Source organism: Mirounga leonina, unplaced genomic scaffold (genome assembly GCF_011800145.1).
Source record: "Mirounga leonina isolate KUSES-001 unplaced genomic scaffold, KU_Mleo_1.0 Mir_93, whole genome shotgun sequence".
NCBI classification, from domain to species: domain Eukaryota; kingdom Metazoa; phylum Chordata; class Mammalia; order Carnivora; family Phocidae; genus Mirounga; species Mirounga leonina.
Window position 1 is genome coordinate 35,411,605 of NW_023270854.1, and position 12,412 is coordinate 35,424,016.

The 12,412-nt window shown below is 42.9% G+C and overlaps 2 protein-coding genes across 7 annotated transcripts in view; one reads left to right on the forward strand and one right to left on the reverse strand.

Annotated features, from left to right (window-relative positions):
- The window catches only part of KIAA1328 (KIAA1328 ortholog), a 353,869-nt gene extending 352,659 nt beyond the window's left edge, over positions 1 to 1,210 (reverse strand). Inside the window, exon 1 of one of the 4 annotated variants that reach the window (XM_034996319.1) lies at positions 885 to 1,210. In XM_034996319.1, coding sequence (XP_034852210.1) covers positions 885 to 1,185 — 301 coding nt within the window. In that variant the 5' untranslated portion in view covers positions 1,186 to 1,210. The other 3 variants (XM_034996318.1, XM_034996321.1, XM_034996320.1) reach the window with 3 other exon arrangements.
- Positions 1,211 to 1,226: 16 nt separating this feature from the next.
- Positions 1,227 to 12,412, forward strand: part of TPGS2 (tubulin polyglutamylase complex subunit 2) — a 64,152-nt gene continuing 52,966 nt past the window's right edge. For all 3 annotated transcript variants that reach the window (XM_034996322.1, XM_034996323.1, XM_034996324.1), the window contains exons 1-2: positions 1,227 to 1,423; positions 9,674 to 9,753. In XM_034996322.1, coding sequence (XP_034852213.1) covers positions 1,246 to 1,423; positions 9,674 to 9,753 — 258 coding nt within the window. In that variant the 5' untranslated portion in view covers positions 1,227 to 1,245. The remainder of the gene's footprint in view (positions 1,424 to 9,673; positions 9,754 to 12,412) is intronic.

The window sequence follows — 12,412 nt, forward strand, 5'->3', positions numbered from 1 at the left end:
AACAGCAATGCCTCAAATAATGCTGTCAGGAATCCTAGCAAACAGACAAAAAGACTTGGTCTGTAGCCACCCAATACACGGATTGCTCTCCTTTCCTGTAACACTCCTCTAAGGAAAGTGATGTAACTTACCAGGAAAAGATCAGGCTGGGACAGTCAACCTAAACCAAAGAACGAACCAGTTCCGTCACACTTCTCAACAGTTATGCCACCACAACGGTAAAAGCCCCACAGCTTCTCCACCCCCAAAACAACCCAAGAACTTCAATCCTGCCAGTGGTGACCCAAAACCCGCACGTAAATCAACACTACTTCCAGCAGCAATGATTTGTAACGCGTTTTATTCTGTAACCAGCATCACCAGACCCCGTTCCGCCCCACACCTCTCCGAAAATCCCAGCATGAAAGTAAATCATCACTGATAGGCCTTCGAAGATAGAAAAGGGCCTGACTTGCTCCCAACAACGCAGACCAAGGACAGTCCCAAACCAAGACAAAAAGGCTCCCTGACCAGCCAACACCATTCCCTGCGCAGAGGCGCAGTCAGCCGGCCCGAGGTCACCACGGTCAGAGGGACCCTCCCAGCCCCCTGCAGGGCCACGATTCTAGGCCATCTTTACAAAGCTCACCGCCAAGGAGGGCTGGGAAACATCAGTGCTGATTCCCCACACCTAGTGCTCCAGCCCGGTGACAGTATCAGGCTCTCTGCTACCTAACACCCCAGCCAGGGGAAAGCCCGGCACCTACACGGCGGCCGGAAAGGACGGCCCCGCCCCCGGGGACAGCATCGAGCTTCGCCCCACCACTCAGAGTCCCACGCGACCGCTCGCCGGTCGCCGCACCCGGGAGGGCGCCGGCGCCCCCTGCCAGGCGGGCAAAGGATACAGTCCCGGCTCCAGAACGCCGCCGCGCCCCGGCGGGAGGGGCTCGCCCCGTCCGCCATCTTGAAACAACCGCCACTCCGGGCGTCGCGCCGCGGCCGCCCCGCCCCGGCCTTCAGGCCCAGTCCCCATTGGCCGCACCGCGCAGAGGCCCGCCCCCGCTTGCGCGGCCGGCCCCCGCGGGGCGCTAGGGTCCCGGTAGAGGAGTCGCTGTGTCTCGGCTTCGTGGTGTGGAGCGACCGCCGAGGCAACGGGAACAAGTGTGCCGCGGAACTACTACTCCCAGAGCAGCCTGGGCCTTCCATCTCCGCCCCCCAGCGCTCTCAGGCGCCAAGCACTACAACTCCCGGCATGCCGTGAAATTGATGGCCGAGCCTCTGGGGCGGCGTTCCGCCCTCCCGCCCGCCCCGCTCTCCCGCTCCGTCCCCGCCGCTGCTCCCGCCGCGCGCGGAGCGGGGACACGAGCCATGGAGGAGACGCCGCCCCCGGGCTGCAGCAAGCCGCACCTGGAGAAGCTGACCCTGGGGATCACCCGCATCCTAGGTGAGGGGCGTGGGGAGCCGTGCGAGGCGACGGCGGAATGAGGGGATGTACACTAGAAGCAAGATGGGGCATCGCTGCGGTGACTTACGTTGTTCAGAAGGAGAGGGCAGCCGGGTGCGTGACTAGGCCGGGGAGCGTTTGCGGGGAGTGTTCGGACGCAGAGCTGGGAAGCCCAAAGTCCCCCCCCGCCCCCGCCAGTCCCACCCCAGGCCCCAGGAAAGACGCAAAGGTGAGCAAAAGGGAGACAGCAGGCACCTGACAGTGGGGACATTGGGTTTCCCGAGAGGCATTCTTGGCCAGTGGAGTATCCTTGAAACGCAGCCCTTCCTCGGGTAGCAGAGAGCAGGGGAACGCTGCACGTAGCCTCCTAGGGCAACAGTTCTCACGCGCCTCTGGGTACCGCACCCTAAGTGGTTGGAAGGAGTCGAGGCTTGCGCCACTGAATGGGCTTTTCCTTTACTTAGCACTGTTGCTGCTGCTGTGTCACACTCGGGGGCTGCAGAGATGGGCTGGGGAACCAAAACACAGTTCTGTGAAAAAATCAGCAGCCTAGGTCCCTCCAGAAGTGCGAAAGGCGACCAGTAGTCCTGTATTATAGCTCTGAAATAGCACACAGGAGGAAGTGATTGACCTTCTCTGGGGAGTCAGGGAGTTAAGGTATATGTCCTACAGGAGGTGATGCTAGATTTTGAAAGACAAATTGAAGTTAGCCAGATAACCAAGGAAGAAAAAAAGTAGCCTAAGTAGGCTGGGTGGCATGCTTTGATGCCTTCCTTTCACATTTATAATAAAATCCAAATTCTGTACCGTGACCCTTAAGTCCTATGATCTGCCCTCATCTGTCTTTCTGACCTATTTTTACCCTTTTTTTGGCCACGGTGGCCTCCTTGTACCATAAACTCACCAAGCTTGTTCCTGCTTCAAGGCCCTTCCTAGACTGGGGGGGGGGGGGAATGTGGAGTTATCTTTCCCTCACTTCATTCAAATCTCTGATTAAATATCATTACCTCAGAGAAGCTTTACCTGACTATACTTCTAGTAACACCCTTCTCTATCATTATCTTCCCTTATCCTTTATATGTTTTTTGATCCTTATAGCTTTATCACTACTTGGAATTACTTATTTGGTTGCTTTTTTTTAATTTGCCTGTCTCTTCTGTAATAGAAGTCCATGAGTTTAGGAACTTTGTCTTGTTATCCCTTAGTATTCCCCAGTGTCTACAGTAAATGCTGCAGTAAATGAGGATGAAACACCATTATGTTTGGGAGAAATTATAAGCTTTAGAAATGAAGTTATAGGGTTGGGCAAGGAGAGATCTAATCATCAAGACCAACCATATCCTATCTCCTCATTAAAAAAGATATTTCTTTTGATTAATGTTTAATCTACTCAAGAGTGGCCAACCAAATTTCCCTTAAGCTGTCAGTTCAATTTAAAGACCTAAATAAATAACTGTAAATATTTTAAATTTCATTTATACATTTAATATATTCTATTTTTAAGCATTTCAGATATCTGGCAAACTGGTAACACAAGGCAAAACCTACCTAAGGAATTAGCTCTGATAGTTAAATTTATAGTGAAGCTGGCCTCATGTAAACATTCTAATACTATTTATAAATTTAATCAAAACCTCATAATTTCAAGTTAATAATAAGTCAAAAATCAATTATATTTTTATTTTTTCACATTTGTTTTTTGTTTTGAAAATACATAGAGAGAGAGGATTTTTAAAAACAAGGTGGCTGAGGTCGGTGGTGGGTGTGTAGTAAGCAAATTACCACACCAAAATCTTCTCTCTAAATGATGTGTGAAATAACTCCATAACTATGACAATTCTATTGAAAACCAAGCCCAGTACTACTTAAATACAGAGAATGCCAAAAGTGCAAAATAACTATGAGTAAAAAGAGAAAAAACTACAAATCCTAGCACTGTCCTTGCCCTACTCCTTCACTGCTAGAAGGCTCTGTGGCAAGCAAAGGCAGAGCCAGAAATGATGCCAGCAAAGAGGCTAGTTGAAGCAACAGAGAGTTTAAAACCCCAGTACAACAGTAACAACAACTGGGTAGATCAGAGCAGGGCTGCAGGAAAGTGACTTCAAAGTAGGTGCTATTTAAAGTGTTGGCCGTGCAATTTAAAGGGACATATGTTCCAGAGGAGAAAATGTGCAAAAAAGAAGGAAGAGTCCTTTGGCGATTGATGATAAAAGGGCAAAGAAAAAGGAAAGCTCACATCTCTCTCCCATTCCCAACAAGCCTGCTAAAATATCTGGACTTTGCTTCAACTGACTGGAAAGTCTTTCATTAAAGTAGACATCTTGTTAAACACCACAATTTCACAAAATGAACAAGAGCAAATAGAGAACTAATGCTAAAATCAGGAAATGAAATGCTAAACAATCAACTGAGGAAAATTTTTTTATGATGATAAAGTGTTTCCTACTCAGTGGAGCAAGGAGTGGGGAAATGTTACATTTTGATAACAGATTATTAAATATAGTGTGTAAGATCTACCTGAGATACAACAAGATCAATTTCAGTTGACCTTTGAACAACACAGGTTTGAACTGTGGGTTCATTTATACATGGATTTTTTACAGTACAGTAGTATAAATGTATTTTCTCTTATGATTTTCTTAACATTTTCTTTTTTCTAGTTTATTGTAATACAGTATATAATACATATAACATACAAAATATGTGTTAATCAACTGTTTTATTATCAGTAAGGTTTCCCATAGTAGGCTATTGGTAAAGTTCTTGGAGAGTCAAAAGTTATACATGGATTTTCAACTTCATCAGGGTTGGTTCATAACCCCTAACCCCTGCATTAGTCAAAGTTCAACTGTGTAATATCTCTCTCCATCTTAGTCGTCTTCTTCTTTTTTTTTTTTTTTGCAATTCTTGTTTTAAATCATTTTAATTTTTTCATCATGATAAGTGTATTCTTTAATCCTCATCCTCTATTTCACCCATTACCCCACCCACCTCCCCTCTGGTAACCATCATTTCTCTATAGTTAAGAGTCTGTTTCTTGGTTTGTCTTTATTTCTTTCCTTCACTCATTTGTTTCTAAATTCTACATATGAGTGAGATCATATGGTATTTGTCTTTCTCTGACTGATTTCACTTAGAATGGTACTCTCTAGCTCTGTCCATGTTGTTGAAAATGGCCAGATTTCATTTTTAATGGTTGAATAATATTCCATTGTATATGTATACCACATCTTTATCCATTCATCAGTCAGTGGATGCTTGGGCTGCTTCCATAGTTTAGCTGTTGTAAATAATGCTGCAGTAAACATAGGAGTGCATGTGTCCGTTTGAATTAGTGTTTTTGTATTCTTTGGGTAAATACCCAGTAGTGTGATTACTGTATCATAGGGTAGTTCTATTTTTAATTTTTTGAGAAACCTCCACACTGTTTTCCACAGTGTCTGCACCAGTTTACATTCCCACCAGCAGTGCAAGAGGGTTCCTTTTTCTTCACATCCTCATCAACACTTGTTGTTTGTGTTTTTGATTTTAGCCGTTGTGACAGGAGTGAGGTGATATCTCATTGTAATTTTGATTTGCATTTCCCTGATGATAAGTGATGATGAGCATCTTTTCATGTGTCTGTTAGCTATCTGTATGTCTTCTTTGGAGAAATGCCTCTTCATGTCTTCTGCCCATTTTATAATTGGATTATCTGGTTTTTTGGGTGTTGAGTTTTATAAGACGTCTGCCTTCGGCTCAGGTCCTGATCCCAGGGTCCTGGGATCAAGTCCCACATCGAGCTCCTTGCTCAGCGGGGAGCCTGCTTCTCCCTCTGCCTGCCACTCCCCCTGCTTGTGCTCTCTCTCTCACAAATAAATAAATAAAATCTTTAAAACTTAAATGTGGAAATTCAGGTACGAGAGGGGAAAAGCAGGGTCAGTCAAGCCATCAGTTCCCCTGGTTACCCAGGGCTTTTAAAAAGGGGAACTTCACCGGTGGGGTGCCCTGGTTCCTAGTTGTTTAGCTAGTAGCTGTGTCATACAGCTGGCAATTTGTTTATTTAAGATGGATGTATTTGAAATGGAAGGGTTGGCAATCAAAAGGTTCATGTCAGGTACTTATATTAAGTGTGTGGCCTCCAGCAAAGCTAGACACTAGACTGCCCTGTGGGTATAGTCAGATGTCATCATTATGCAACCAGCTGGATTGTTAACAAAGAATTGTGTTGTTCTGTCCTACAAAAGTTGGAATAATAGGATGCTAAGACTGATTGAAGCTAAGCTCTGTATTTGCATAGGATAATTGCTAAAGGGCTTTGCTGAGGGGGACACGAAGACTTGCACATAAACTCTTAACTAGACCCATACTTGGAGTAAGCCTAGCTACTTGGAGTGTCCTAGCCTCTTAGCCTCAATGTCCTTGCTATAAAATGTAAATAATAACATTTATTATTCACTGTCTTAGCTTTGGTGGTACATTGCCAAATGGGACCACCCTTGAAGGGACAGACAGGTCTTCCATCCTAACTAGTCAAGGGCATAGCAAGGACTTAGCCCAGGTCTAAGGGCTTGAAGCTCATGGTGTTTTTCCACCGTAGTACCATGGTTCCCAATGTCTTAGAAAGGACATTAAAAAGAAGGCAGAGAAAAAAAATGTGTATATGGTACTTTTTGCTTTTCCAGAGCACCTTTACCTTTGCTTCTTCTGCTTCCCTTATCAAGGCAAATATTATTATAAATATTGTCGTCTCTCTGAATGCTAAGGAACATGAAGACTCATATAAGGTCCCACAACTAGTGAATGCTTAAAGCAAGAGTAGAATATGTGGAGTCCAGAATTCTTAGCCTGCTATATTGGGTTGTTGCTGCATCTCAGGATCTGAACTTTGTGATAACCTGGAGGAAACTTTATGATGCATAAAAAGGACACTAACATGATTACAGAATCAGTGAACCACATTGTGATGTTCTGATTTATAAGAAATATATATTTGCTCACTCAGATGACAGCTGATCCTTGAACAAAGCAGGATTAGGGCTGTTGATAGCCCCCCCCAAAACAGTACAGTAGAGAATCTGTATATAACTTTTAACTGCCCCGAAATTTAACTAATAGCCTACAGTCGACCAGAAACCTTACCGATAACAGTTGATTAACACGTTTTTTCTATGTTGTATGTATCCTGTATTCTCATAATAAAATAGAGAAAAACGTTATTAAAATCATAAGGAAAAAATACATTTACAGTACTGTATTTATTGAAAAAAATAGGTGTTCCAGTGTACCCATGCAGTTCAAACCCATGTTGTTCAAGGGTCAACTGTGTATTTTTTCTTAGTCCACAGTTCCTGGCTTACAGCTCCCAAAACCCTTGGAATTTCCCAAGTGTTGAGAGTGGTAAAGATTTTTCATTATGTTAATGAGGTGACTTTTGGAAAGCACTTAAGGATGAGGACTGGTTGCCAGTGGATCCAATCATATGATTAGAGGGTTGGTACTTTTAGTCCCATTCCCTGACCTTTAGGAAAGGAAGAGGGTCAGAAGGGTGAATCAGTCCTCAACGACTAATGATTTAATCAACCGTGCCTATGTAATGAAGCCTCCATAAAAACCCAGAAACTTCCAGGTTGGTGAACACATGGAGATGTGGGGAGAATAGCCTTCCTGGAGAGAGCATGGAAACTCCACACCCCTTCCCATATACCTTGTCCTAAGTATCTCTGCCATCTGGCTGTTCCTAGGTTATATTCTTTTATAATAAGCCAGTAATCTAGTAAGTAAAATGTTTCTCTGAATTCTGTGAGCCACCCTGGCAAATTAATGGAACCTGAGGAGGGGGTCTTAGGAACCTCTGATTTATAACCAGTCAGTCAGAAGTACAGGTGACAGCTGGGCTTTGACTGCTGTCTGAAGTACAAGGAGAGGGGGTCTTGAGAACCCCCAATCTGTAGCAGGTCAGTCAGGAAGCACAGGTGAAAACCTGAACTCGTATCTGGTGTCTGAAGTGGGGAGGGTGGCAGTCTTACAGACTGAGCCCATAACCTATGGTATCTGATGCTGTCTCCTTGTAGAACACCAGGATATCCAAGAATTGCTTGTTGGTATGAGGAAACCTCCCCACAAAAATGTTGGAGGGGTTGGGTCCAGGAACCATTTATACATTAAACTGGATTAGAAGTCTCTGCCTTAGCCTTAGAGATTTTAAAAATTCTTTTCAATACATTCCCTGTTTACAGTATTTACTTATAGTAAATAACCAAAATATGGTTCAAAATAGAATATAATTAAGTATAAGCAAATGTGCATGCTCTCTCTTTCTCTCTCCCTCTCTCCCTCCCTCCCTCTCAAATAAATAAAATCTTTTTTAAAAAAGGAGTGGGGAGAGGCACCTGGGTGGCTCAGTTGGGTTAAGCGTCTGCCTTAGGCTCAGGTCATGCTCCCACAGTCCTGGGATCGAGCCCCACATCAGGCTCCCTGCTCAGCGGGGAGTCTGCTTCTCCCTCTGCCCCTCCCCCTGCTTGTGCACTTGCACACACTCTCTCTCTCTCAAATAAATAAAATCTTTAAAAAAAAAAAAAGTATAAACCTATGTGGGCCCAACACTGCATGTGATGGGTTTGGATATTGGCAAAAGCAGAGATCATGGTGAACTAGAGTCATCTGAAATGGTTTCATGGAGGATGTGGAGCTTTAGCTTAGCCTTGAAGTGTGGGTAGGACTTGGGTAGGTGGACACATTTGGGTGTGTATAATGGGAAAGGGATACAGCATAATTAAAGATAAGTACAGATTTAGCTTTGGGGCCGGGGAGCACAGGGGTGGAGACAATGAGAAAACTGACACACCTGGAACAGGGTTTGGACTATAGGGTGGAAGAAGTTAAGACCAGACAGAGAAGGGCCTTATCCTCCAGACTACAAGGAGAACCCAATAGATCAGATAGGAAACAAGCCTAGGTATGAAGAAAGTCCTCTGCTGGTATGCTGAGGATGGATCAGAGCACAGAGTTTGTGGCTTTGATTGCATCTGCACTTGCAGTGACCATGGCCTAAAACAGTGGTGACAATGGGAATAATCTATGCAATATCACAAAGAGAAAAGTGGATAGGCTTTGTGTTAGTTCGCTAGGGCTGCCATAGAATGTACCACAAACCAGGTGGCTTAGAACAACAGATTTATTCTCACAGTCCTAGAGGCTGAAGGCCTGAAACCAAAGGCTTGGCAGTGTCACTCTCATTCTGAAACCTGGAAGGGAAGAACCTGCCTTGCCTCTTTTCTAACTTCTGGTGGTTTGCCAGCAATCTTTAACATTCCTAGTATTTCAGATATACCACTCCATTTCTCCATCTTCATGTGACCCTCTTCCTTCTGTCTCTTCACAAAGCATTCTTTTTATAAGTATACCAGTCATATTGGATTTGGGGTCCGCCCTACTCCACTGTGACCTCATCTTAGCTAATTACATATTCAGTGACCTTATTTCCAAATCAAGTTCTATTCTGAGGAACTGGCAGTAAGGACTTCAACATATATTTTTTGTGAGGGACACAATTCAACCCATAGCAGATTTTGTGTCTTAGATTAAGGATTTCAAGGTCCTGAGTGTGGGTAAACAGACAAGTAGAGAATGTAGGAGGAGGTATTAAAGTCTGTTGAATTCCAAGTCAGGTGGCTTCTTTTTTACTTCAGAATGAATGCTAGAACATAGCTCCACGAAGAGATTATTTGGAGACCTTTTCCTGCTTTCAAGATTTAGAGATATGATTTATTTTGTTTTCAGTATATTTCTGGATGGAATCCATTTTTCATAGTGTTAGCCTAAACTACTCAATCTGGGATCTCATAGAGTACAGATGGGTTTTATTTAGAAGAAAAACTAGCAAACAAGTTTTGTATCTTGTAAAAGTTTATTGAGGTGCTATTCTTTATTCCTTTTGACCATGTTATAAGTGAGAAGTTGAGGTATGAAATCACTAGGAATGTAGAATCTCTGATTTTTGTTCAGCAACTGAAGTACTGAGCAGTGACTGTGTGTAGTGGGTGTTCTGATGATGTCCTTTCTACCAGGTTGATTGCATGGTCCTAGGTTGTGGGACTGAGTGCCTTTGAAGGACTGACCAGTTCTTCCTGTTTTTATCACAGTACGGGTAATAAATGCTGCTCAGAGGAATCTGATATTCCTAGGTACTCATCAACAGTCAGCCTCTAGTATTGAAATATGTGAGAGCAGGCCCATTGCAACTCTACAGACTCTCTTTTCCTCTTCCAGAATCTTCCCCAGGTGTGACAGAGGTGACTATCATAGAGAAACCACCTGCTGAACGTCATATGATTTCTTCATGGGAACAAGTAAGTGTTGCCCTTTTGAATCCTCACATCCCCACAAAGAGAGGTCAACTCCAATGGCCCTAAGAAGGAAAAATTAGGGCAGGAAACATGTCCTTACCTCAGGCCACAGCTGCCTTCTGGGTAGAGTTCACCCTTCTCTCTCTTTCTATTCAGGCCACTTAACTTCCCTGCAATTCCATACCATTTCCCCAGCCTGGAGCATCTCCTCTGAGCTCCACTATCATTTGGAGGCAGTGGAACATTCAAAGTTGTATACAACAGAGCTAAAAATCCAGCAAGGAAGGAAAAATTAAATATTAATAAGCATGCTGGGCAGAATGTGGTTAAGTGTTACAGAGAAGTACTAACCAGATTAATAGCTACTGCTTCCCCAACCCTCCTCTGAAATTGTATTTATTCAGTACAAGTTGTAAGCTCCTAAAATGGAACCAGGCATTGTGCTTGGTGTTGATTCCTGGAGATTCAGTGGTAATCAAAAAACAGTTCCTTACCTCTTAATGTTACATTACTGTCTAAGATAATAGTGTAGATCTTTATGAGTATAATTACCAAGCAGATTTAGCACTGTGAAAGAGAGAGGCAAATGGAGCATTGTCAGGAGGCTTGACCTAGTCTGGAGGTTAAGAAAGGTTTTTCCCAAAGAAGTTAGGAGAACTTGTTAACCAGATAGTTGGGATCTGGGAAGAAGGGGCTTTCAACCTGTGTGAAGGCTTTGAAATGGGAAAGATTAAATTTTCCAAGAGCATAAAGCAGGTCCCTGTGGCTGGTGCACAGGAGAGCGAGAGAGAGGTTGGCAAGGATCAGCACATGTAGGCTTCTTAGATGGTCGGGAGTTTGCTCTTTTTTTTTTTTTGGAGTGGGTAGGCAGAGGGAGAGAGAATCTTAAGTATGTGGGGCTTGATCTCACAACCCTGAGTTCATGACTTGAGCCGAGATCAAGAGTTGGACGCTTAACTGACTGAGCCACCCAGCTGCCCCTAAGCTTTTAGTTTAATTCCAGTTAGTTAACATACAGTGTTATGTTAGTTTCAAGTGTACAATATAGTAATTTAACACTTTCATACATTACCCTGTGCTCATCACAAGTGCACTCCTTAATCCCCATCACCTATTTAACCCACCCCTCCCCCCTTCCCCTCTGGTAACCATCAGTTTTTTCTCTATAATTAAGGGTCTGTTTCTTGATTTGTCTCTATATTTTCTTCCCCCTTTGATCATTTGTTTTGTTTCTTAAATTCCACATATGAATGAAATCGTATGGTATTTGTCTTTCTCTGACTTACTTCACTTAGCATAATACACGCTAACCCCATCCATGTCCTTGGAAATGGGAAGATTTCATTCTTTTCTATGGCTGAGTAATATTCCATTGTATAAATACATATATATGCCACATCTTGTTTATCCATTCATCTATAGATGGAAACTTGGGCTGCTTCCGTATCTTGGCTATTGTAAATAATGCTGTTATATAAATGAGGGGGTGCATGTATCCCTTTGAATCACTGTTTTTGTATTCTTTGTGTAGATACCCAATAGTGCGATTGCTGGATTGTAGGCTAGTTCTATTTTTATCTTTTTGAGGAACCTCCGTACTGTTTTCCACAGTGGATGCACTGGTTTACATTCCCACCAACAGTGCAAGGGGGTTCCTTTTTCTCCATATCCTTACCAAACAGTACCACCTGTTGTTTCTGTGTTGCTGATTTTAGCCATTCTGACAGGTGTGAGGATATCTCATTGTAGTTTTGATTTGCATTTCCCTGATGATAAGTGATGATGAGCATCTTTTCACGTGTCTGTTGGCCACCTGTATGTTTTCTTTGGAGAAATGTCTTCTGCCCATTTTATAATTGTATTATTTGATTTTGGGGTGTTGAGTTTGATAAATGCTTTCTATATTTGGGATACTAATCCTTTATTAGATATGTCATTTGCAAATACTTTCTCCCATTCTGTAGGTTGGCTTTTAGTTTTGTTGTTTCCTTTGCTGTGCAGAAGTTTTTTATTTTTATGTAGTCCCAAAAGTTTATTTTGCTTTTATTTCCCTTGCCTCAGGAGACATATCTAGAAGAAAGTTGATTTGGCTGATGTCAAAGAAGTTACTGCCTGTGTTCTTTTCTAGGATTTTTATAGCTTCAGGTCTCACATTTAGGTCCTTAGTCCATTTTGAATTTATTTTTGTGTATGGTGTAAGAAAGTGGTCCAGTTTTTTTCTTTTGCATGTCGCTGTCCAGTTTTCCCAACACCATTTGTTGAAGAGACTATCTTTTTCGCATTGGATGTTATTTCCTGTTTTGTCAAAGATTGACCTTATAGTTGTGGGTTTATTTCTGGGTTTTCTATCCTGTTCTATTGATCTCTGTGTCTTTTTGTGTGCCAGTACCATACTGTTTTTGATTACTACAGCTTAAAGTCCAGAATTGTGATGCCTCCAGCTTTGCTTTTCTTTTTCAAAACTGCTTTGGTCATTTGGGGTCTTTTGTGGTACTGTACAAATTGTTTGTTCCAGTTCTGTGAAAAATACTGTTGGTATTTTGATCAGGATTGCATTAAATGTGTAGATTGCTTTGGGTAGTATGGATATTTTTAACAATATTTGTTTCTCCAATCCATGAGCATGGAATGTTTTTCCATTTTTTTGGTTGTCTTCAATTTC